The sequence below is a fragment of the Schistocerca serialis genome, chromosome 1 (genome assembly GCF_023864345.2).
Source record: "Schistocerca serialis cubense isolate TAMUIC-IGC-003099 chromosome 1, iqSchSeri2.2, whole genome shotgun sequence".
Lineage (NCBI taxonomy): Eukaryota > Metazoa > Arthropoda > Insecta > Orthoptera > Acrididae > Schistocerca > Schistocerca serialis.
This window is the reverse complement of record NC_064638.1, coordinates 1215734239-1215761091: the sequence shown is the minus strand read 5'-3', so window position 1 is coordinate 1215761091 and position 26853 is coordinate 1215734239. Positions and strand designations below refer to the sequence as shown.

General features: G+C 42.1%; 1 protein-coding gene across 1 annotated transcript in view; it reads left to right on the top strand.

Moving 5' to 3' along the window:
- LOC126456647 (ionotropic receptor 75a-like) overlaps positions 1 to 26853 on the top strand; it is a 198854-nt gene that overhangs the window by 90112 nt on the left and 81889 nt on the right. Inside the window, exons 4-5 of the mRNA XM_050092393.1 lie at positions 203 to 318; positions 24635 to 24802. Coding sequence (XP_049948350.1) covers positions 203 to 318; positions 24635 to 24802 — 284 coding nt within the window. The remainder of the gene's footprint in view (positions 1 to 202; positions 319 to 24634; positions 24803 to 26853) is intronic.

The following is a 26853-nucleotide window of genomic DNA, read 5'->3' as shown; positions in this document are numbered from 1 at the left end:
AAACAAAGAAATTCGTAACCGTAGCGTGGTTAATGTTTGTGCGCTGTAAAGAACTACTAAAATGTAATCGATCTGTTTTCATCATTCTGTGCATTGAACGTGTTTCACTAATATCATCATTTCCAAAATGAACGCCCATCTTGCATCTCACATATATTATGCATAATACTTCTGGTCGTAATAACCAATATATTTCCCACAGATTCTGTTCCCGAAATATTTTACTGGGATGTATGACTTACGACTGCCTCACCTCGACACCTGGACGAAGATAACATATCCTCTCATCGAATATCTAGGACAGAATTTTAATTTCACGTAAGTCTAAATAATTTATGAAAATTTCAAGCAAATATTCAACTGCTGTTACACACGATTCTAATACAGTCGTAGGAAATATCTGGAGTCAGTAACGTAACTGAGACCTCGTACAAACACTGACGTTTTGGGTATGCACCGATGACCTGCCTATGCAGTTAATTAGATTTTCAAGAATACGTAATTGGAAAACACAAGCGTTGCTAACCACTGTAATGGAACCATCGCGAACATATTGGTACGAGTGAAACACGATGGTATACAGAGTGTTAAAGCTACTTGTTTTTTTTTACACATTCAACATATCTGTTCATCATTTTATTCGACCACAATTCTCACGGTCGAAGACCACTCACACTTCTTTGGAGCTGATGTTCCTTCACGTGGCGCTTTTCTTCTGCTGCAGTGCTCTTGATTTGCTACTACAAGGTTTCTGAATCAAGTCCAAGTTCATTTTAATCCCTTATTATCGCTGCGTTCTCCTTATAGTTGGAACAACTCCTCTCTTTCTGTAGGAGGAGGCAAGTAATGCCCTTTTACAAGAGTGATAGAGTAGTTGTGGAAACAAGCGCTGCACTGCAGCGAAATGCACATAATCAAGTTCAGCGTCATATCTAAATGTCGTCAGTTAACTAATGAGTCCCACGCCTTGTGAATGCATTCATTCCTCATCTCCGTCTCGGATATCGTCGCTTCCCACATCAGCTTGACAAGGCATTAGATCTGCGATCGCTCCCGTAAGTCCTTCAGCAGGGTACCACACGCAGACGCCACAATAAATATTTCTAAAAAGCTTCCCATCAACTCACAAACTGCATGTCGTCCACATATAATGGACATCCTGCCTACAGCGGAGTCTTTACTTTGTCATCTTCGTCCCTGCAACGGGACTAGCTTCGTGGTGTCGAGCCCAATATTGAGATGGAGGACAGTGATAGTTTTATAAATACGAGGTTGAAGATGTACTATAAGTTTCTATACTTATGTCCCATCGCGAACCACAGATTCGTAGTATAAGCTCAGTTTCATCGTTGTATGCACTATCTGATACTAAACGTCTTCTTATCTTCAGTTGCATTATCTGTCTCCAACCGTACCCGTCACACAGTTCTTAACAGCGGAACGATCGCACGGAGGACGTTAAAAAAAGATACTCTCCTGACGTAGAGTAGTGGCAGGATGAATGCCCGGGACGCACTCTCAGCATCTTACGCGTCTTTGACAGAGGGCGTCCAGGGCCGTTCCTCAAGCGGTCACTGTATATGGACAACATGTAGCCCAGCCAGTGTGGTCAAGGCATTACAGATTACGCTGTTTCTTCTCGCGCTTTCCTTCTGCTGCAGTGCTCTTGATTTGCTACTACAAGGTTTCTGAATCACGTCCAAGCTCATTTTAATCCCTTATTATCGCTGCATTCTCCTTATAGTTGGAACAACTCCTCTCTTTCTGTAGGAGGAGGCAAGTAATGCCCTTTTACTAGAGTGATAGAGTAGTTGTGGAAACAAGCGCTGCACTGCAGCGAAATGCACATAATCAAGTTCTGCGTCATATCTAAATCAGAAATTTGATTCGTTATATAAAAACATAGATACCTTACTAGGCTTCACAACGATCACAAAACTCTGCATTTTTCTGACATGTTTAAAATAAACTACTACTATATAGCTTTCACTGTGAATATGAAAGTACCAATTAATACATTTCGTTTTAAGGTTTAATAGTTGACTGTTTCTTACCTCATAAATATACATGTTTAGCTTCTTACTTTTAGTTTATTATCACTTACCTCATTTATTGTTCTATACTACTGCTACTAGTCATTACTGAATTCTTATTAAAATGCTAAATCATTGCGGAGAATACATTATGAAAATAAAGAAAAGAATTTATTAATTACCTCAGTTTACTGATAAACATTGTATAGTATTGTGCTGTATTTAGCAAAGCGACTCGTGAAAATGACGATTTTGACCTTCGGAGGTAGCTCGAAATGATACATACATGGTTAAACAGCATATATTATAAACCTTTTCAACGGCCTCGCAGCAGTGATAACACCGGTTCCCGTCAGATTACCGAAGTTAAGCGCAGTCGGGCTGGGCTAGCACTTGGATGGGTAACCATCCGGTCTGCCGAGCGCTGTTGGCAAGTGGGGTACACGCAGCCCTTGTGAGGCAAACTGGGGAGCTACTTGATTGAGGAGTACCGGCTCCGGTCTCGGAAACTGACATGCGGCCCGGAGAGCGGTGTGCATGCCCCTCCATATCGGCATCAAGTGACGCTGTGCCCTGAGGAGGACCGTGCCCCCTGTCCACACCACGTACCTGATAATCCCGCGGCGGTGGTACTGTTCTGCTCCACACTGCTGTTGGCTTGCCTGAAATTATCTATCTAAATATGCAAGCGGGTTTAGGGGAGCCACTCAACGTTAAAACACAACACTGTCCCATGTCAGGTATGAACATCTATATTCTGACAAGGGAACCTCCCCATCGCACCCCCCTCAGATTTAGTTATACGTTGGCACAGTGGATAGGCCTTGAAAAACTGAACACAGATCAATCGAGAAAACAGGAAGAAGTTGTATGGAACTATGAGAAAATAAGCAAAATATACAAAATAGGTAGTCCATGCACAAGATATGCAACAACAAAGTAAGATTAAGTTCAAGAGTGCCATGGTCCCGTGTTTAGCGTGAGTAGCTCCCGAACAGGAGGTTCTTGGCTCAAGCCTTTCCTTGGACGAAAATTTTAACTTTTTATTTTCAATTTATGTGACAAACACTTATGTTTTCATCACTTTTTTGGGAGTGCTTATCACATCCACAAGAAAACCTAAATTGGGCAAGTTAGAAGAATCTTTTTACCCATTCGCCAAGTGTACAAGTTAGGTGGGTCGACAACATATTCCGGTCATGTGACGCACATGCCGTCACTAGTGTCGTATAGAATATATCAGACGTGTTTCCTGTGGAGGAATCGGTTGACCTATGACCTTGCGATCAAATATTTTCGGTTCCCATTGGAGAGGCACGTCCTTTCGTCGACTAATCGCACGGTTTTGCGGTGCGATCACAAAACACAAACACTAAACTTATTGCAGTGAACAGAGACGTCAATGAACGAACGGACATATCATAACATTGCGAAAATAAAGAAAGTTATCTTTCCACAGATGCTCACGCTAACCACGGGACCACGGTGCTCCTGAGCTCACACTACACTTGATGTTGCCTGTCTTGCGCACGGACTACTCAGTTCGTATATTTTGCTTATTTTTTCATAGTTCCACACAACTTCTTCCTGTTTTCTCGATTGATCTGTGCTTACAAGGGAACCTCCCCATCGCACCCCCCTCAGATTTAGTTGTAAGTTGGCACAGTGGATAGGCCTTGAAAAACTGAACACAGATCAATTGAGAAAACAGGAAGAAGTTGTGTAGAACTGTGAAAAAATAAGCAAAATATACAAACTGAGTAGTTCAAGGGAAGATAAGTAACAATAAGGACGATAGTAACGCAAGAGCGTCGTGGTCTTGTGGTAACGTGAGCAGCTGCGAAACGAAAGGTCCTAGGTTCAAATTTTCCATCAAGTGTAAATTTTAATTTTTTATTTTCAGTTTATGTGACAAACTCTTACGTTTTCATCACTTTTTGGGAGTGATTATCACATCCACAAGAAAACCTAAATCGGGCAAGGTAGAAGAATCTTTTTACCCATTCGCCAAGTGTACAAGTTAGGTGGGTCGACAACATATTCCTGTAATGTGACGCACATGCCGTCACCAGTGTCGTATAGAATATATCAGATGTGTTTTCCTGTGGAGGAATCAGTTGACCTATGACCTTACGATCAAATGTTTTCTGTTCCCATTGGAGAGGCACGTCCTTTCGTCTACTAATCGCACGGTTTTGCAGTGCGGTCGCAAAACACAGACACTAAACTTATTAAGTGAATAGAGATGTCAATGAACGAACGGACAGATAATAACTATGCAAAAATAAAGAAAGTAAATTTTCAGTCGAGGGAAGATTTGAACCAAAGATCCCTCCTTCAGCAGCTGCTCACGCTACCACGGGACCACGGCGCTTCTAAGCACACTTCGTCCATGATGTTGCTTATGTGCCCCATGGACTACTCAGTTTGTATATTTTGCTTATTTTTCACAGTTCCACACAACTTCTTCCTGTTTTCTCAATTGATCTGTGTTCAGTTTATCAAGGCCTATCCACTGTGCCAACTTATAACTAAATCTGAGCGGGGTGCGATGGGGAGGTTCCCTTGTGAGACGATATGGAAACCACAAGTTGCACTGTTTACACACTAAATCGTAAATGTTTATCCCAATTAACAATCTTGATGATAAACTGTCCAAAAAGATCATTCGGACAAGCGTACGCGTAACCGACACGACGCGGGTGATTGTTGATGATGCGGAAGCCGAAAGATCGAACGAAAGTTCTTACGCTCGTCACACATACAGATATCTGGTAATAGTTCTCCTTGTCACTAGTAATGATATAACACTGTTCGTAAAGCGAATATTTCAGTTCTCAGTCCTCACTTGTACGAGCGTGCGCGTAACCGTCGCGGCGCGGCTGATTGTTGATAATGCGGAAACGCGATGACCGAACTCACGTTCTCACGCTCGCTACAAGACACTGGCACTTGACTGCACTCTTTTATGGTAACTAATTTTTAGTGATTCATATTAGTTCATTCTGGCAGACCGAACACGGCGCAGATGATTGATACTGTGTGACACGCAATGAGAGGAGACACAAATACGTTATCGGCGGCACTGCTCATTTTTAATTACATGTGGTGTGCGTAGTGTAAGACCTTCGGTACACACACCATCAGATTATTTGACTTGTCGCTGTAACGAAATAGGCAAGTGTCAGCAACATGTCTCGTGGTCCTATCGTGGCGTGTTTATCTTCTGCCGTTAGGTCGGAAGATAGAAATGCCACTTGCACACTTAGAGTAGAAGATTGACGGTGACCAACTTTAAACAGAACTTGATTAATTTTCACACACATTTATTAAAATAATAACAATCATAAACCTTACTTAACTTAATTCTGGATGCTATTTACAATTGACAATCTGAAGTTCCTTTGGTATTGGTACGTTAACCTTATTCTCACACATCTCTGATACTTGACAAAGTGTCTGTTCATTTATCTTCATGGCTATGTACAGGAATATGGTAATCTTTTAGGCGCAGACTGAAACTTGACTATAGACTGATGCAGACTAATGCAGACTGACTAATCGGAGGTCTGTACATTCGTTATAATACCTCGCGCGTTCAGGTATTACTGCGTGAGTGTGATCCGCGAGGAGAAAAGTTTCTACGTTAGTAGCAATCTCATTGGCTGCGTTACATATTAATACGCGGATCGGCGGAAGCAGAATTTGGTCCGTCTCTAAGACAGCGCCATCTCGTAGAGCGGAGACGGACGAGCGCTGCTCCTGCGCTGTTGTGCTTAGTGGGGCGCGCTCTAGTGGGAAAGTTGTGTACGCGCTGACTACGCGGAACTATGTACATAACATTACATCTTGACGCACTTTCCTCCGAATTACTTCCATATTTAATCACTTTCCTGTAGTAGCACTTGTAGCAACACTGCAACCTGAATACTAACAATGCTTCTTGCATGCAGAGCTACACACTACACAACATAACAGTTTCGTGTCCCGTGCTCGATTCTCTCCAGACGCGGCTGCCCGCAAAGGTACTCCACGACTGAGCCAGCGATATGAAAATACGCTTACAATAGTAACATTAAGAGTGCAGAGGGAACTCCATTATTATATCCACAGGAGAGAGCGGATATATGGAAAGAGTACACTGAAGGCCTATACGAGGGGGACGATTTGACTGATGTGATAGAAGAAGATACAGGAATCGACTTAGAAGAGATACGCGATCCAGTATTAGAATTTAAGAGAGCTCTGGGAGAGTTAAGATCAAATAAGGCAGAAGGGATAGATACATTCCATCATAATTTCTATAATCATTGGGGGAAGTTGCAACGACCATTCATGTTGGTGTGTGTGAGAATGTATGAGTCCGGCGACACACCATCTGACTCCCTGAAAAATATCATCCACACAATTCCAAAGACTGCTCAAGCTGACAAGTGCGAGAGTTATTGCAGGATCAGCTCAAGCGTCCAACTTATTTACAGGAATGATATACAGAAGAATGGAAAAGAAAATTGAGGATTTGTTTGATGACGATGTTTGGCTTTAGGAAAGGCAAAGGCACCAGTGAGTCAATTCTGACGTTGCGGATCATAATGGAAGCAAGACTAAAGAAAAAGCAAGATACCTTCATAGGGTTCGTCGACTTGAAAAAAGAGTTCGACAAAGCAAAACGGTGCAAGATGTTCATAATTCTAAGGCAAAAAGGGGTAAGGTATAGGAAGAGACAGGTAATGTACAATATCCACAAGAGCCAAAAAAGAATAATAAGAGTAGGAGACCAAGAACGAAGTGCTCCCATTAAAAAGGGTTTGAGACAGGGACGTAATCATTCACCCCTACTGTTGAATCTGTACATCGAAACCTTGATGGAAATAAAAGAAAGGCCAGGAGTGGAATAAAAACTCAATGTGAAAGGATATCAATGATACGATTCGATGATGACATTGCTATCCTGAGTCAAAGTGTAGAAGAACTAAATGATCTGCTGAGTGAACAGTCTAATGAGTACAGAATAAGGACTGAGAATAAATCGAAGAGAGACGAAAGTTAAGAGAAGTACCCGAAATGAGAACAGCTAAAAACTTAACATATAGGATTGATGGTCACGAAGCAGATGAAGTTAAGGAACTCTACTACCTAGGCAGCAGAATAACCAATGACGAACGGAGCGAGGAGGACATTAAAAGCAGACTAGCACTGGCAAAGAGGGCATTTCTGGTCAAGGGAATTCTACTGGTCCCAAACATAGATCTAAATTTGAGGAATAAGTTCCTGAGAATGAACGTTTGGAGCAAAGTATTGTATGGTAGTGAAACATGGACTGTGGGAAACCGGAATAGAAGGGAATCGAAGCATTTGAGATGTGATGCTGCAGAACGAATGCTGAAAATTAGGCCTACTGAGAAGGTAAGGAATTAGGAAGGCCTACGCAGTATCGGAGAGGTAAGGAGTACGCGGAAAACACTGACAAGGAGAAGGGACAGGCTGATAGGACGTTTGTTAGGACACAAGAGAATGGCTTCCATGGTTGTACAGGGAGCTGTAGAGGGCAGACCTGTAGAGGAAGACAGAGATTTCAATACATCTAGTAAATAATTGAGGACGTAGGCTGCAAGTGCTACTCTGAGATGAAGAGGTTGGCACAGGAGAGGAATTCGTGGCGGGCCGCATCTAACCTGTCAGAAGACTGATGAACCCCTCCCGCCACTCTATCCTAATGGATAGAGAGATTACCGAGTATTCAGAAACATGGTTCATCATCATAGGGTAACTCGGTACCAAAACTGAAGTGCATAATAGGAGTGTGAGGGAGCTCCGTAATTAATGAAAGATTTTGCCAGTTTTCGTAAGTACGATAGCGATATTTTGAATACGTAATGAGATGCACTATACGCGATCAAAATGTATAGGCATAAAAATAATCATTACACAAACTTTCTGCTAAGAGTCTGATAAATAATCAAGAAAAATTGTGCATAAAAAAGTCAGACGGGGAGAAGTAAATTTTGAGCATGAAAAGTTCCCAGAGGTGAATCAAACATCCTCTAATCATAACGTGTAGACTTTCACGGCCGGCGTCTTCATTAGTTGAAAATTTTGTGGCTGGGAGGCCGTGGTCGATCTGTAAAACTACTTCTTTCTGACGTTTCGTTGCCGACTGCGGGTAATATTTTCCGGGGTGAGTTGTTCTATGTCGCAAATATTAATAGAGGTCAGAACAGTCTTCTTTGGAGTTGTGAGTGCTTTATGTCGTAGCTAAGTGAATTCGAAAGTGGGCAAAGTGTTGGGGCTCCAATTGTTGGTGCTTCCATAACCAAAGGAACCGAAGTGATTGATGCGTCAAACAGGCACTGTTGCGAAAATTTATACCGTATACAAGGAAAGCACAAAAACATTATCCAGGAACGTGCATGATCATGACAGACAGTCACTGAAGAGCACTGCGACGAAAAATAAGATGAACACAGCTGCATAACTGAATGTCCCACTAGCGGACCCTGTCATCATTAAAATAACACGAAGGGAGCTCCATAAGCTGGAAGTTTCAGGGCAAACTGTAATTCCAATTTCCTGTAACAGAAAAACTTGGTGTCCAAGCAATAAGGCCCAGGCTATGGAGTAATGGAAGAAGCTCATTTGGTCGGATGATCTTGTTAAATAAGGTTTCCAACACCTGACCTAGCTTATGTCTGACGTATACTGTCCCACGCCCACGTTACCAACTGCTTCCTTCCAAGAGTGAGACATGGCGGGTATTAGATGATGATAATGATAGCCATATCGTGGCATCCAATGAGCCCAGTGGTTACTCCGCAAGGTCGCATTACCGACATGGATTATGTTGTTTTTTGGGTGATTAGTTCCATCCCATGCTACTACCCACTGGCTAAGCTGTGACACGACTCCTGTTCACACAGCTCGCACGGTAGAGGATGGAATTGTCGCGTCTCCTCAGGTTACCACAGTGACCAGATCTCAATGTTATTGAACCTTTGTGACCGGCTTTAGACAGAAGGGTTGTGGAATCGCTAGCTACCTACATCATCGCTACGTGAATGTCTCAGTAGTGCACAGAAAGAATGGCCTAACATTCCCTTGAAATTTGTACAGGACCTATATTTACAAATTCTGAGGTGTTTCGATTGCCCACGGTTCTGTTACACCGCACTACGCTTGGTAACTGGTTTTCGGTGTTCCATTGATAGTGACCGGGCCAAATATCTCACGAAATAAGCATCTGAAAAAATAGTTGTTTAGGGTGCTCAAGATAAATCGGACACCCTGTGTATCATGTTTTCCTAGATCACTGATTATTCTTACAGAGAAGAGGTTATTGATATTTTTCGTTAACTTTACACAATGAACGATTCAGATACAAAAATTTCTCTTTAAGTGAAATGTGGCCAGCTTGTTCATCGGCGGTGTTAATTGGTCCAATTTATGGCTGTAATATGGTGCAATATTCGTGTTGTGAACGATTCCGGAAATGAAGCACGTCTTCATAGACGAGAAAGCCGACCACTAGTACTGTACTCAACACTGAGGTACAGGAGGTGGAAATATACAGGGTGGTCCATTGATCGTGACCGGCCAAATATTTCACGAAATAAGCGTCAAACGAAAAAACTACAAAGACGAAACTTGTCTAACTTGAAGGGGGAAACCAGATAGCGCTATGGTTAGCCCGCTACATGGCGCTGCCATAGGTCAAACGGATATTAACTGCTTTTAAAAAAAATAGGAACCCCCATTTTTTATTACATATTCGTGTAGTACGTAAAGAAATATGAATGTTTTAGTTGGACCACTTTTTTCGCTTTTTGGTAGATGGCGCTGTAATAGTCACAAACGTATAAGTACGTGACCCGTATGGTGCGGCATTATGGTTCAAATGGCTCTGAGCACTATGGGACGTAACTGCTGTGGTCATCAGTCCCCTAGAACATAGAAATACTTAAACCTAACTAACCTAAGGACATCACACACATCCATGCCCGAGGCAGGATTCGAAACCTGCGACCGTAGTGGTCACACGATTCCAGACTGTAGCGGCTAGAACCGCACGGTCACTTCGGCCGGCTCGGCATTATGGGAGGAAGGATAATGGGCCTCCATTTTATCGATGACAATCTAAATGGTGCAATGTATGCTGATTTCCTACGTAATGTTCTACCTATGTTACTACAAGATGTTTGGCTGCATGACAGAATGGCGATGTACTTCCAACATGGTGGATGTCCGGCACATACATCGCGTGCGGTCGAAGCACCATACCATGGCTCTCACGTTCACCGGATCTGACGTCCCCGGATTTCTTTCTGTGCGGAAAGTTGAAGGATATTTGCTATCGTGATCCACCGACAACGCCTGGCAACATGCGTCAGCGCATTGTGTAGTGGGACGTGAAATTGAAGCGTCACCCATCCACCAGTGTCAGCCCAGTTTGCAGGTGAATATAAGTTTAATTTAGTTTTTTATTTATTTTTGTAATATTTGTAATGGTTGTGAATTGTCTGAAGTTTTGTATTTATTTTTTGTGTTTCATGTAAGGAGAGGGCGGCGCAAAGAACGGAGACAGCATCTTCGCTGCCGGGACCAGAGAGAGAAAATTGCTGGCCACTATACGTCGCGCGTCGACAGCCAAAGAGCAGCAGAAGATCCTGAAACCGAGTTGTTGCATCGTGCTTCTAAAAATTGAAAAAGTTTGCGCAAACCAAATGGCCTGAGTGACGTAATTCTGCGCATACGACTCAAATGATGATGTTTTAGTTACAGTTTCGTTCAAGAACCATTCAGAGACAAATTAAAAAAAAAATGTCTCTGAGCACCCTGGGACTTAACATCTATGGTCATCAGTCCCCTAGAACTTAGAACTACTTAAACCTAACTAACCTAAGGACATCACACAACACCCAGTCATCACGAGGCAGATAAACAAATTTTAAAAGAGTTTAAATAATTTTGAAGTGTGTTGTAACTGACGTAGGTGACGAAGTCTGCACATGGTCATATATCAAAAGAAAATCATTTATACAAAACTTACGTCGTTACACTACAATTGTCAGTGCATGTGCAAACATTACGGAAGGCGAACTACTCGCTGTTGAGAGGAATGTCGTTTCACGTATTGCCAAATGCATTGACGTTGACGGACATCTTTTTGAGCATTTATTGCATTAATGTGGTATTTACAGGTAATCACGCTGTAACAGCATGCGTTCTCAGAAATTATACGTTCACAAAGGTGCATGTATCACATTGGAAGAATCGAAATAAAATGTTCAAACGTACCTACGTTCTGTATTTTAATTTTAAAAACCTACCTGTAACCAACTGTTCGTCTAAAATTGTGAGCCATTATGTTTGTGACTGTTACAGCGCCATCTATCACAAAGCGAAAAAAGTGGCCAACTAGAACGTTCATATTTCTTTTCGTACTACACGAATATGTAATAAAAAATTGGGATTCCAATTAAAAAAAAAACGCAGTTGGTATCCGTTTCACTTGTGGCAGCGCCATCTAGCGGGCCAACCATAGCGCCATCTGGTTTCCCCCTTCAAGCTAGACAAGTTTCCGCCTTTGTAGTTTTTTCGTTTGACGCTTATTTCGTGAGATATTTGGCCGCTCACTATCAATGGACCACCCTGTGTATTTCCACCTCCTGTACCTCAGTGTTGAGTACAGTACCAGTGGTCGGCTTTCTCGTTTATGAAGATGTGCTTCGCCGGCCGATGGTGGCCGAGCGGTTCAAGGCGCTACAGTCTGGAACCACGCGACCGCTACAGTCGCAGGTTCGAATCCTGCCTCGGGCATGGATGTGTGTGATGTCCTTAGGTTAGTTAGGTTTAAGTAGTTCTAAATTCTAGGGGACTGATGGCCTGAGATGTTAAGTCCCATAGTGCTCAGAGCCATTTGAACCATTTTTGAAGATGTGCTTCAATTCCGGAATCGTTCACAACACGAATATTGCACCATATCTACAGCCATAAATTAGACCAATTTGCACCGCCGTTGAACAAGCTGGCCACAATTCACTTAAAGTGAAATTTCTATATCTGAATCGTTCATAGTGTAGAGTTAACAAAAAATACCAATAACCTCTTCTCTGAAAGAATAATCAGTGATCTAGGAAAACATGATATGCAGGGTGTCCGATTTACCTTGAGGACCGTAAACAACTGTTTGTTCAGATGCAAATTACAAAATGTTTCAAACAAATGTTCTTTTATCCTCAGGGGGAAATCAATCGGTATGATTGCCTTAGTTGTAGCTTTGATTTTTGCAAAGATATGAACCGCAGTATGACTTTTTTCAATGGCACCCTGTATTTATATTCGGTAATTCATTGCCTCTCCTAAAGACCTATTCAAAAATGTAGCACGGTGTACCATTCACTGAAACACAACGTTATTAATTACATAACACAACATTGACGTTGACGCTCCCAGCGTTTAGTGCGAATACTCGGGATAATGGAATACATCCAATTGCTGACGTCGACAGAGGACAAATGCTAACATAAGTAGATTGCAGACCCGTCATTCTGTCAACCGTCGCCATTTAAAGAGTTATGTGAGTAGAATGTACACCAACGAAGAGAAGGTAGAAATGCTACTCATCTATGGGGAATGTAAGTTAGCTGACAGTAATTGCAATTCTGCTTTCTTACATACGGGTGCATTTAGTAGAGTAGTTTAGTCCCTTTAAATACTGTTGAGTAGAGCATTCATACAGTAAAGGCTGCCCTTCCTACAAACTGCATCGACATAACGTTCCTTTTATTGTTGTTGTTGTTGTTGTTGAAGATAGGTGAAATGCTACGCAAGTAGCGGAGCTGTACAGAGAGCGAAAACCGTGACAAGAACCCACCTTACCGACGGATAATTTTTCGTCTTGTTGAGACGTTGCAGGAAACTGGACGTTTCAACCCACGACAACGTAATTGTCGTAGCACTCGCACAGACGAAGCTGCCCGAAGTTACTGTTCTCGCTTCCATTGCTATGAATCCACATGTGGGCACACGACAGCTTGAACACGAGATTGGCATTCCTGAAACCAGTGCACATCGTATTCTTACACGTCACCGGCTCCATCCTCACCATGTACTTCTACATCAAGAATTGCGTGTGAATGACTTCCAGAATCGTGTACAATTCCGTCAGTGGGCACAGCAGCAAATCCTCGCCAACCCGAACTTCTTTTCTATTGTTCTATTTACCGATGAATGTTCCTCCTCAGACGAAGGACAGATAAATACAAGGAACATGCATTATTGGTCCAGCGACAACTCACAATGGCTTAGACAGGTGGAACGTCAGTGTCAATGGATAGTTAACGTCTGGTGTGGGTTGCTTGGTACTACAATTCTTGGCCCTTATTTCATCAATGGTAGTCTAAACGGCACAGCGTATGCCAACTTCCTCAGACGAATTCTTCCTCCTCTTCTGGATGAAGTGCCGCTAAGAATGCTTATGTGGTATCAACACGATGGGTGTCAAGCACATAATGTCTTGCGTGCACGTCGTGTTCTGAAACGAAGGTATCCTGCCAGATGGATTGGTCAAGGAGGACGTGTTACTTGGCCTGCTAGGTCTCAGGATTTAAATCCTCTAGACTTTTATTTTTGGGTGTGCATTAAAGAAGTGGTGTATCGTGATATTCCAACAACTCCAGAGGACATGTAGGAAAGTATCGTGATTGATTGTAATTCTCGTCAGCAGGCAACACTGGAAGCAGTAAATAATTCTTTAATTCAACGAATGCACCAGTGAATCGGTGTCCAGGGCTACTACTGTGAGAACCTTTGAATGTTCTACTCCTGGGCACAGTCAAAGTCAGTTTTGTGCTATGTTTTTACTTGGTTTTCATTTGTTTTCTCACAACTCCAGCAAGTGGACAAGTTTGTGATCCCGGGCACAAAGTCAGTGTTGTGTTATGTAATTAATAACGTTGTGTTTCAGTGAATGGTACACTGTTGTACATTTTTTAATAGGTCTTTAATAGAGGAAATGAATTACCGATTAAAAAATACAGGGTGCCAATTAAAAAAATCATCCCGCTGTTCATACCTTTGTAAAAAAACAAAGCTACAACGAAGGTAATCATGCTGACTGATGTCCCCTGACGGTTAAAGAACATTTGATTGAAACATTTTGTAATTTGCATCTGGACAAACAGTTATTTAGGGTGGTCAAGATAAATGGGACACCCTGTATTTTCAAAACGCTTAAGATTTGCAAACCTAAATTTTTCCTGGTAAATGCATACCGTAAGAACCATGCAGCAGAGGAGGGACGCGGAGGGGTTGGGTGGTGGGAAACTGGGGAGGGGGTGGAGAGCGTGCAGTATACCAGTGCGAAAGACTGCTCTACGACTAGGCCATAGTTTATGACTCGTTGTAATATATCAGTCTCGTCGTAAAAATCAGCCCTTCCTGTAACCTTCTAGAAGCCAGCAGAGCAGAAATTAAGTACGTGCTGAGATCCAAACAGCTCCCTATGCCGGTGCATAAAAATTCTTTTATAGGGCAACATACAAGGGAAGTGGAAGTATCTCATAAATTGAGAAAGCCTCGGAATGTAGCCACGCAATTCCTTTTATTGTTCGAATCAGATATACTTTTGATTTGATTAACTTTTTAATGACGCCTATGAACGTTGGACGGGAAGCGCCGGCTATTATACGCTGCTGCTTTATTTACACATTCCGGACACCGCCACCAGTCGGGTTATGACGGTGCTTCCCAAGACCTGAGATACGCCGTACGTCGCCGTGTCGTAAATGCTGCATATAAGTGCACGCGCAGTGCTTTGGCAATGAAACTGGAATAGTGTCGGTGTGCGCACGCCTTGCAAGTATAACTATATGCAGTCTCTGCTACTGGCGTAATGATGCTGAAATACTAGCAAGCATAAACGGTTATTTGCAGCATTGGCTGGCAATGAACACAAGACCATCTCTCGTATCTCATTTGCACCTGTGCTCTGCCGTAAGTGCCTGCCAATGAAAATCACAGCAACCTTTCAAGCAGGTTAGAATGTCCTAATGTTTCGGGAAATTTTGTGAAATGGTTTCGGGCATGTATCATGTCTTCTGGGAGACACAGCTGTGTCATGCTACTGGAAACGTATTGTGTTCCACAAGGTTCCAGCTTGTAGCCCATACTTTTTCATCTCTATGTCAATTACCTTTCCTGCGTCACATTGCCTGAGGAACTCGTTTGGCTTACAAATGTGGTCAATATCTCAGTAAATAGCCAGTTATATACGGTTTCAGAAATAACTCTTAAAGGAATTTCCATAGGAAATGCTAAATGGTTGTTCACCTGCCTTCAGATTTTTGTGACTTATCGCGTAATCGAAATTTAGCGGATTTCTTTTAGAACTCATGTGAATAACTTCAGAATTTTCTTTATTCATGGTCAATTGCCACTTTTCCCACCATACAAATATCTTGTCTAAATCATTTTGTAATTCGTTTTGGTCATCTGATGACTTTACAAGACGGTAAATGACAGCATCATCTGCAAGCAATCTAAGACGGCTACTGAGATTGTCTCCTACGTCGTTAATATAGATTAGGAACAATAGAGGGTCTATAACACACCATTGAGGAACGCCGTATATTATTTCTGTTTTACTCGATGACTTTCTGTCTATTACTACGAACTGTGACATTTCTGACAGGAAATGACGAATCCAGTCGCACAGCTCAGGCAGTATTCCATAGGCACGCAGTTTGGTTAGAAGACGCTTGTGGGGAACGGAAATCTAAAAATATGGAAAAAAATTTGACACCCTCTTACGATGGCGCTCAATACTTCATGAGTATAAAGGGCTAATTGCGCTTCGCACGAACGATATTTTCTGAATCCGTGCTGACTTCGTGTCAATAAATCGTTTTCTTCGAGGTACTTCATAATGTTCGAATACAGTATATGTTCCAAAACCCCGCTGCAAAAATCGAGGTTAGTGGTATAGTCCTGTAATTAAGTGGATTACTCTTACTTCCCATTTTGGGTATTGGTTTGACTTGAGCAATTTTCCAGTCTTTAGGTACGGATCCTCCAAATGTTCAAATGTGTGTGAAATCTTATGGGACTTAACTCCTAAGGTCATCAGTCCCTAAGCTTACACACTACTTTTCCTAAATTATCCTAAGGACAAACACACACACACACACACACAGACACACACACACACACACACACACACACACACACACACACACACACACACACACACACACACACACACACACCATGCCCGAGGAAGGACTCGAACCTCCGCCGGGACCAGCCGCACAGTCCATGAGTACAGCGCCTCAGACCGCGCGGCAGGGATCTTTCTGTGAAAGAGTGGTTGTATATAATTGCTAAATAGGAGCTATTTTATCAGCATACTCTGAGAGGAACCTGACTGGTATACAATGTGGACCGGAGGCCTTTCTTTTATTAAGTGATTTAAGCTGCTTTGTTACACAGAGGAGATCTACTTCTATGTTTTTCATTTTGGCAGTTGTTCTTGATTGGAATTCAGGATTATTTAATAACTCTGCTTTAGTGGCACTGTTTTCAGTGACTTCACCGTTGTTATCGCGCAGTGAAGGTATTGATTGAGTCTTGCCGCTGGTGTGCTTTATGTATGACCAGAATCTCTTTGGGTTTTCTGCAAGATTTCGAGACAGAGTTTCGTTGTGGAAACTATTGAAAGCATTTCGCATTAAAGAACGCGCTATGTTTCGAACTTCTGCAAAATTTTGCCAGTTTCGGGCATTTTGCATTCTTTCAAATTTGGCACGCATTTTTCGCTGCTTCTGCAACAGCGATCTGACCCGTTTTGTGTACCATAGGGGATCAGTACCATCACTTACTAATTTATGACGTATATATCTTTCAATTGCTCTCGATTGTTTCCCTTTGAAATCATTCCACCACTTTTCTACGCTACATGATCAGATCGGTAGAACTGCAGACTGTCTCTTAAAACGGTAAATAGATATTCTCGTACTTTGCGTTTATCTATGATGGTTGTAGGAATTACGGCATTCAGCCTAGTAGCTACTGCCTTGTGGTCGGTAATCCCTGTATTCTGCACGATACTCACTATTTGTTACTAAGAGGTCAAGTATGCATTGGCAACCATTTAAGCTTCGAGTGGGCTTATAAACTAGTTGTTCAAAATAATTTTCTGAGAAAGCGTTCAGCACAATTTCGGATGACGTTTAATGCCTGCCGCCGATTTCAAACGTATAATTTTTCCAGCATATCGAAAGTAGATTAAAGTCACCACCGACTATAATTGTATGAGTGGGTTACCTATTTGAAATGAGACTCAAGTTTTCTTTGAACTGTTCAGAAACTATGTCTTCTGAGTCGAGGGTCAGTAAAACGACCCAATCAATAGTTTAGTGCGATTGTCAAATATAACCTCTACCCATACTATTTCACAAGAACTATGTACTTCAATTTCACTACGAGGCAAACTACTTCTGACAGCTGTAAATACTCCACCACCAATTGCATTTAATCTATTCTACCTGAACACTTTAGATCGTGTGAAAAAATTTCTGCAGAACTTATTTCTAGCTTTAGCCAGCTTTCTGTACCTATAACTATTTGAGCTTCAGCGCTTTCTATTAGGTCTTGGAGCTCTGGTTCTTTCCCATCCCAGCTACGATAATGTACAACTACAATACCGATCGTTTCTACAACTATCTTACTGTGTTTTACTTGCCCCGTTTTAGACAGGCGCCCTTTGTGTGGTTCCCTGAGGCCCTCTAACCTAAAAAATCGCCCAGTCCCTTAAACACAGCCCCCCCTATTCGTGTAGTCGCTTCCTGTGTGTAATGGACTCCTGATCTGTTAAGCAGAACCCGGAAACCCACCACCCGCAGGCACAAGTCAAGGACTTTGCGGCCTGCACGGTCACGGAACCGTCTGAGCCTCTGATTTAGACCCTCCACTCGCCTCTGCACCAAAGGACCGCAGTTGGTTCTATCGACGATGCTGCAGTTGGTGAGCTCCGCCTTAATCTCGCAAGCAAGACTGGCAGTCTTTACCATTTCCCCTAGGCACCTGGAAGCAGCCTTTCCACCTCTGGAATGACTCCCCCTGGTACGCATTCAGAGTGCACACTGGCTTCCTTCCCCTCCTTGGCTGCAATGTTCCTAAGGGGCCCCATTACGCGCCTAACATTGGAGCTACCAACTACCAGTAAACCCACTCTCTGTGAACACACAGACCTTGTGGGCCGAGAAGCTTCCTCTGGAAGAGGGTAGACGACTGCATCCAGCCCAGAGACATCGTCAGCCACAGATAACGCCCTACGATTGGCCCTTCAGAAAGTTTTTCACTGCCTGCCAGACTTCGGAATGATCTCCCACTCGACCACAAGTGAGGTGTCACCCTCAGTGCAGACAGTACCTGGGGCAGCCACACCAGTGGACCAAATGGGGGCACGTGGGACATGCTCAATGTCTCTCCCATCCCTGCGTCAGACGCCACCCCCCCCCCCCCCCCCCCCCAGTGAAGGCCTTAGGCAGCAGCCGGAAGATGTGTGAAGGAAGCCAATGCAGCCTGTAGCTGTGAGTGAAGGGTCGCCAACTCAGCTCGCATCTGTACATGGCAATCACAGTCCCTCTCCATTACTGCAGTCGCTCTTGTTTGAAGCTCGTAACATATGCAACAAACGAATGGTGTGTTCGGCTTATTACCAGCAGGAATTCGAAGTGCTCTCTCACTAACGGTCTAAACGAAAATGAGCTACATTAACCAAAACAAACAAAAGCCTGTACAATACAAGGGTTGGTATAAGGGTCGATAGCAACGGTGGTACAGTACGCTACACTGTTATTAAAATAAAACCTTGTGGCTAGTAAGCACTCGAACAGCAAAGAAATTACAAAAATAATCTAGTAACTATACAGGTATCTCTAAATAAATAAGACGCTCTTGTTGGAACCTCGTAAAAATATACAACAAATGGTGTACTCGCCTTATTTGCAGCAGGAACATGAGGTGGTCTCTCACTGATGGCCTATCAGACGCTGAGCTATGTTACATGGCAGTGTCACATCATGTGAAAATAGCTTTCGTCCTTAGGGTTTGCACTCAAGTGTATATCACTGCACCAACTGATATGACTGTGCCGATTTTGGAATACAACCACATTGGCCAACACTTCTCACTAGACTGCCAACTAAAAACCAGTACCACTGGCACCGCTGTAATGACTGGCACTTCTTTCTGGTAGTTGTCGTGTCGTGGATCTCTGGCCCAAGAGTCCATAGCCTAACACAGTGTTCCTTTAACAGCCAACAGGGCGCGTGGAAAAGAGGCCATGTGATTAGCTTCTGCGCCTGCCTGCAGAGAGACACTCGTGAATCTCCCTTAGACTCCTGTGCTTTAGCTCTTCTACAGGGCAGATATCGATAGGCCCCCTGCCTCTGTCTTATAACTTGCGTCTGTCCCTGTATAATGGTGAACTATGCCACAATGGGCGTTCGACAATGCCTTGTACATGCCTATAACCGAGAAGTGGAATTGGAACAGCTCCAAATTTTGTTCCTGGAAAACGGATATTCAGCTCAGCAGATACAGACGTAAAAAAGGCACAGTAAGGAACAGGATGAGGCCTTCAAATCGACGGGCTACCATTCATATATTGGAAATGTTTCCGCGAAAGTAGCCTGAGTAAGAAAACGTAGTGTTCAAGTGATCTTTCGACATCCATCAAAAATCTGCGCACTTATGGGGTCTGTGAAATTGAACTTAGAGCTGCTCATCGTAGGTGTTTGTAAGATACCGTATGTGTGAAAGTAAACACTTGGCAAATAATGCACAGCAAATCCGCTATCGCAGTACACAACATTTACACCGGTCATTCGATGAAATACAATGAGACAAAAATTATGGAACATATTTCAAACAGTTGGACCACTGATATCAATGAATCAGTGGAAATAGGACTGCCTACAACCAATATAAATCGGGACTGCGGTTTCCAGTTAAATAATGTATAGAATCCTGTCACCGAAAAACTTCGTACTCCGTGTAGCCGGCACTGGGCTGCGGTTTTGCTCTGTTGAAATGATCGAAATTATATCAACTAAGCAGGATTTCATCACGGAAGGCACTCACAGAAACTAACACACCTGTACTGGACTCGCATGCCCTCCAGCAACATTTGCGCAGTGACACCTCAATACGTAATGCGTGCGCCGGCGTGGTTTTGAACAGGCGAGCTCAGTGTCTTTTGGCCAGTATACAACTGTATGTGGCCAGAAGACTCTGCGCCGAAGGAATGTGCTTCAGGTTGCTGAAATCCAGCAGTTTGTCCGAAATTTCAGAGAACATACCTCATCTTTCTTATAACTTGTGTCCACCTCGGTCTCGTCCTCTTCTTCCTTATTCAGCCTAAAATATCACTGTTTCTTTCGAAAACTTTTAAAAATTGACATCCGCACTGTAGTGCAGGAGACTAACGTGTGGAATAACTCCAGCTTTACTGAAGGGTCCCATTTTGAACCCTAACCTGCAAAAATGCTGTTTTTTTTGTTTTTTTTTTTTTTAATTACGACTTTCAGCCGCCCCTGAAACGACCACCTCCTTTACCCTATCGACATTCCCTCTCCGCCCTGTACATTTAATTTGATGTTACACGTCTTCATATACTCCAAAATAAGTAATTCTATTTGTACTCTGACTAGAGGCAATTTATTCAGACTATGATAGGTGACAAGAATTGACATAAATGTCATTTCAATGTCTTTGTTCCGCAGGACAAGAGTGACAGTCGGGGTTGACCGCGGGATTTTTGAGTAAACCATACACAGATTAACTCATATGATTTAGTTTATATTCAGAAAACTCACATTACTATGGCTATATGATGATTTGATTTTCTTCAGTCCTTCGGATGTGTCTAGAGTTTTAAAACTTCCCCACATTTAATAATTTAAGAGGAAAATATAAATATACAAATTTCTAAGAAAAACTTTTCACTCATACATACTAGCCAATCCTGAATTTTCTGGATGTTAGACTGAAGACACAGAACAAATCCTATGATTGATCAATTTCCTGAGCTTTAATTTTCGTCGCTTTGCGTTTCGAGTGTTTAGACGTACATCTTCAGCGGGAACCAGAGAATAATAAATACACAGAAGATTGCCATTTATTTACAAGTCTGCGGCAGCATGTTACAAGAAGGGTACGTACTAAATGGAGGAACTCCCACAGGTCTTTTAAGTCTCTTCAAATGCAAGTTTGTGCTCACGGCCTTACGTCCAGTCATTAACAGCCAAGCCTCTAGCTGACATAGTTTATAAGACTGTAAGCTCCTGTCCTACTATCGTCCCGCTTATTATCATCTTCATTCTCCTCTTCCCGGGCACGCTACATAGGGAGTGGCCTCACACACTTTACTGGTAGGATCCTTTGATACCATGTTCAGGAAAGATCTCTGATGGTCGCAGGTGAACCCATAACGCAAACTAATGTGGAACAAAAGCTAGATTTACACTGAAGTGATAACGTTCGTGGGCTAGCGATATGCACATATGCAGATTGTGGCTGTATCGCGTACACAAGGTATTAAAGGGCGGTGCACTGGCGGATGTGTCATTTGCATTCAGGTGATTCATCTTAAAAGATTTTCAACATGTGTATGGTCGCAAGATGGGAATTAACAGACTTTGAACTCGGAATGGTCATTTGGAAATCGTTACATCCACAGCATTAGTAGTGTACCGAATGCACCAAATTACAGGCATTACATCTCACTATGAACAACGCAATAGCCGACGCCCTTCACTTAACGATCTATCGCAGCGGCGTTTGCATAAGTTGTCAGTGTTAATAGACAAGCAAAACTACCTGAAATAACCGCAGAATTCAACGTGAGACGTATGGCAAACGTATCTAGTAGAACAGCGAAGAAATTTGAGGTTAATGGGCTGTGGCAGCAGATGACTGATACGAATATATTTGCTAACATCACGACATCGCCTGCAGATCTTCTGCGGGGCTCGTGACGATAGCGGTTGGACTCTAGGTGAGGAGGAAACCGTGGCATCATCGGATGAGTCCATATTTCAGTTGGTAAGAGCTGACGGTAGGGTTCGAGTACGACGCCGACCCACAAAACTATGTATCCAAGCTGTGAAAAAGACACTGTGCAAGCGGGTGGTGGCCCCATAGTGGGCCACGCGGGGTAGCCGCGCGGTCTTAGGAGCTTTGTCGTGGTGCACGCGGCTCCACCCCTCCGAGGCTCGAGTCCTCGCTGGGGCATGGGAGTGTGTGATGTGCTTGGCGTGTAAGTTAGTCCAAGTTAGATTAAGTAGTGCGTAAGCTTAGGGACCGATGATCTCAGCAGTTTGGTCCCATGAGACCTTACCGCAAACCTCCAAAATTTTCTCCATAATGATTTGGGCGGTGTTTACATGGAATGGACTGGGTCCTATGGTCAAACTGAAGAGATAATTGACTTGAAATTGTTATGTTCGGCTACTCGGAGATATCTGCAGCCATTCAACGATAGGTTTTTTTGAAACTTTCTTGTAGATAATTATCGATATTTCATCTTATTTTCATGCTCAAAGCTACCGGTCTCGATCAATAGACCATTATCAGGACGAAGCCTAGCGGACAGACAAAATTTTTAAAGTGCACGGGTCACATTACGCTGACAAAATAAAAAGTATTACATTAAATAACGTAGAAATTACCGACAACGCGTAACCAGCTTGTCACTACAGCTGTTTACATGCTCGTTTGGTTGTTATGATTAAAAATCGCTAGTTCCTACATATTAACTCATGCATGACACTTAACCTTAATGGTGGTTATTTCGATTGTTTCTTGTTCACTTTTTATTAATTTGACATTTCTTGTTTTGTAAAGCTTTCCTTCACTACACATGTCACTTCATTGCATGCGTTTTTAAGATTATGCTTTATTGACACCGTTTGTGAAACACGTTTTTCGTTAAGTCTCTTCGATGTTTACATCATTGTTAAAACGATATAGCCCAAAGTACTCCAAAGATCTCACATGCAAGTGTAGTTGTCAATGTTACAGCTGCAGACACCCCCTAACGATTTCTGTCCAATGTTCATAGGAATTTGTCTTTGATCTTTTCCGTTAAAAATTTTGTTTTACTAGTAGTTCGTCACAATTTTCTTCAGTTTAAAATTTATGATTGGCTTGAGTGCGTCTTCTACATATCTTCGTCTTTTGGAGATCATTAATTGTAACAGAAGCTATGTATATCTTCCTACATTAAAACTGTTAACTTCAAATATTGTAGTAACCAGCTGGTTACGCCTTGTCAGTAATTTCTACGTTATTTAACTCCGTAACTTTTATTTTGTCAACATATTGTGACCTGTGCAGTTCAAAGATTTTGTCTGTCCTTAGGCTTCGGCTTGATAACGGTCTACTGATCGAAACCCATAGCAGTGAGCGTAAAACTAAACAGATGGTGGTCACGTACAATGAAGTTTCAAAATTATGTGACAGCTGCCGAGCTCCACCTCATCACCAATGTAGACTGGATTTCTATGGATGACAGTAGGCATTGTCAACGGACCATGGAGTGAATGATTTGGCTACCCAGATACCCCGACATGAATTCCATCTAATTTTATCTGCCATGATCGACAAGTCACTTCGCACACAAAATCCTGCATCGGGGACACCGTGGGTCAATATTTCTGCACTGGACTTAAAATGACTTGTTGAGTCTATGACATGTAGAGTTGCTGCACAGTGTAGGGAAAAAAGGACGTCCGACACGATATTATGAGGTACCTCATGACTTTTGTCACCTGAGTGTATTTTACAGCATCCACAAAACGTCTTTCGTGATAATAATAAATTATTTTATCGTGCGCCTCTACCACACAGAAGGCCCTACACGTAAAACATGAACGATACTACTCATTAAATGCACGTGTCTGGTGCGGCTTCTTTACACGGGACCAGGCAACAGTTAACCCTCAAGCTCACTTCTGCGCAATACCCGCAGTGTGCTGGTGTGCGCCAAACCAGGCCCACTGTTGAGACCAGAAACAAAAAGCAGTGCAATCTCACATTCATGCAACAGTATATAACTCTGTTAAGTGAGCGATTCCGCTTACACAGGACACCATTCAATAAACAGACCCACTTCTGCAACACCTAAGGTACACTATCCTTCACACGCTACTTAAAGTAGTTTAATAACAGTAAACAGTTTCACCATTGGATACTTCTAAACAAAGTGAGAACAACGTAAAGCCAAAGGGTATTTGACATCACGAAACTTTTAAGTCTCTGAGATGATATTTGTAATGTACGAAGGTAGTCGAAAATAAGAAACAGGGGACATATTTACCTGTAGAGGCCATTTTCATACAAATTGCTTGCAGTACACTTTGTAACTAAAATTTAATGGAAGTATAATGAAATGTTTATCCGGTAATTTGAAAGCACTGCTATTTTAGAAATTATATACTGATGCAAAAGTTTCCGTAATGAAATATGAAAAAATACGGTGCTAAAAAATCATCCACAGCTATTATTACTGATAAATTTTATTACCTCGTGATATTTTCCAGAATGGAGGTGTACTACACAGACAGTTACGGGTGGCAGACTAACGGGACGTTCGACGGTGTGATAGGCATGATGCAGCGCGAGGAAATCCAGATAGCCGCCTCGTCGCTCTTCATGAGGCGTGACAGAATGCCGTACGTGGACTTCGCCGCAGAAGCTTTCTATCTCAAGTACGTCGTGCTCCATGTGGGTGGGTAGCTAGATACTTACAGATGTTTTAGTATTGTGAAGTGTTAATACATTAGAAACGAATATGTTTCATACATCTTTCAGCTGATGTTTTGGCTCAAAGAAAACAATCTGCATTTTATTATATGAACTTATTCATACTTTAAATATAATAAATATATTCCTTATTAAGTTCAATGTTATTTCAAATTCTGTCAGCGAGGGTGCTGTCAAATTAAGTATAAGCCAGTGCATGAATGAATTTCACAATGAAATTAATATATTATATAGCTACGTCATAAGTAAGAAACAATATCGACTGATTAATAACTCATGTCTCTGAAATCTGTCGCCTCCATTTAGTAGTTGTAGGATATCATTTTCCTCTACAGTCTCTCAGTTTAGGCATAGCATTTTTGACTATTTCCGTCGCTACCTGTTACTGATTTTGGTTGCCCATTGATAGCCCCTGTTTTTCCTGTGTCTAATTTTGGCATGAGAAAGCTTCTGAATATATGTTTGGTTTTTATTTCTACTACTGTCTCCCGTTGGCACACACTTATAGTGTTATATTCACTCAGCGTTACTACGAAACTTAGATACGCTGAATTCATTGTTAATAGTACTAATGCCTGATATGTAAATGTGATACTACTTGTTACCATGTGTAAAATGTTCACTTTTAACTTTCAAAAGTTTTCTTTAAGCAGAGATATCGGATTCTTATCCGTTCAAATTTTGCATTAGATCTCAGGACATAGCTACGTAGATTAGTACAATATGAAACAGTTTCAACAGACAGTAAACTAAACGTTTGAATAAAAATTAGTCAATCGTTGGTGGGAATCTTTTTTTCACTTCACATGATACGTCGAATTTTTCCAACCTCTTTTAAGTTCTGTACTCACTCTCTACTTACGTTTCCCGCAACATATAAGGGATCCTCTACTCTCTATTTGTATTTGCCTATGCATAACCGCTGCCTCTCATGCGACACTTCTGAGCATATCCTAACTGCTTAATAGACTCTCATTTTATGATTCGACTACTGTCTTCTCACTGGTATTTCATCTCATTTATTCTGTCACCTTCCTCATAAATGTTTATTTCATGTATGTCTGTTTATTATTACAATTCCTCCTTTTCCTTAATTTCTTTCTAATCGACTTTATTTTCCATTCCAACATCTTTATCTACCACTTTAGCGCTATAAGAATAATACCCATTTATTCACTTTATTATCCTCAACTTCAGATTTAGCTATCATCATTTTTAAGGACAGACTTCCAATTTCCAAGCCTTAGCGTGTTCTTCCCATTAGAGATATGGCCTTCATAATTGTACCTGTATGTACTATGGTTGTATGAAACACCACCAAATGTTGCATTTACCCCACCCTAACTGTGAATCATAACATGCTGTAAGCGTAAGTATTTTTACTGTGATGTAAATTATTATGTGATATTACCTAACGGCTATATATTGAAGTCTTGGCAACAAGCTGTACAGGAACACCACTTCATGTAATATAGTAAACTCTTCCTGTCACGGTCACCATTATAAGAGAAGTGTAGTTTAGTGCATAAATCCTTATGCATTGTTAAATTTCACCTTAATTTTATCTCAGGTGACAACACATATAACAGAAACATCTGATGTGTGATTTTAGGGCTCAGGTGTTCAGCTGGGTGGCGTCGTCCAACCGCCACAATATCCCGGCGAGCCGACTTCTTGCCACCTTTAGTAATTCCTGGACCCCAGGAGCAAATGAAGATGGCAAGAAGTCAGATTGCCTAAATATCGCGCATGCTGGACGACGCAACAGGGCTGAACATCCGAGAAATATTCAAGAGCAACCCCTGATACTTAAATGATGAGCACAGTCTTTATTTCCTTAGTAAGACTTACACTCTATCACATTTATACGACTCAGTGGCACGTCCATGACTGTGGTCACTGAAACAAACGCCACCAATTATTGTTATTCAGCGGAGGCAAAAGAAATTTTAAGGACTTTATCGACTCTATAAGACGTACAAAGCGCTTTGGGTAA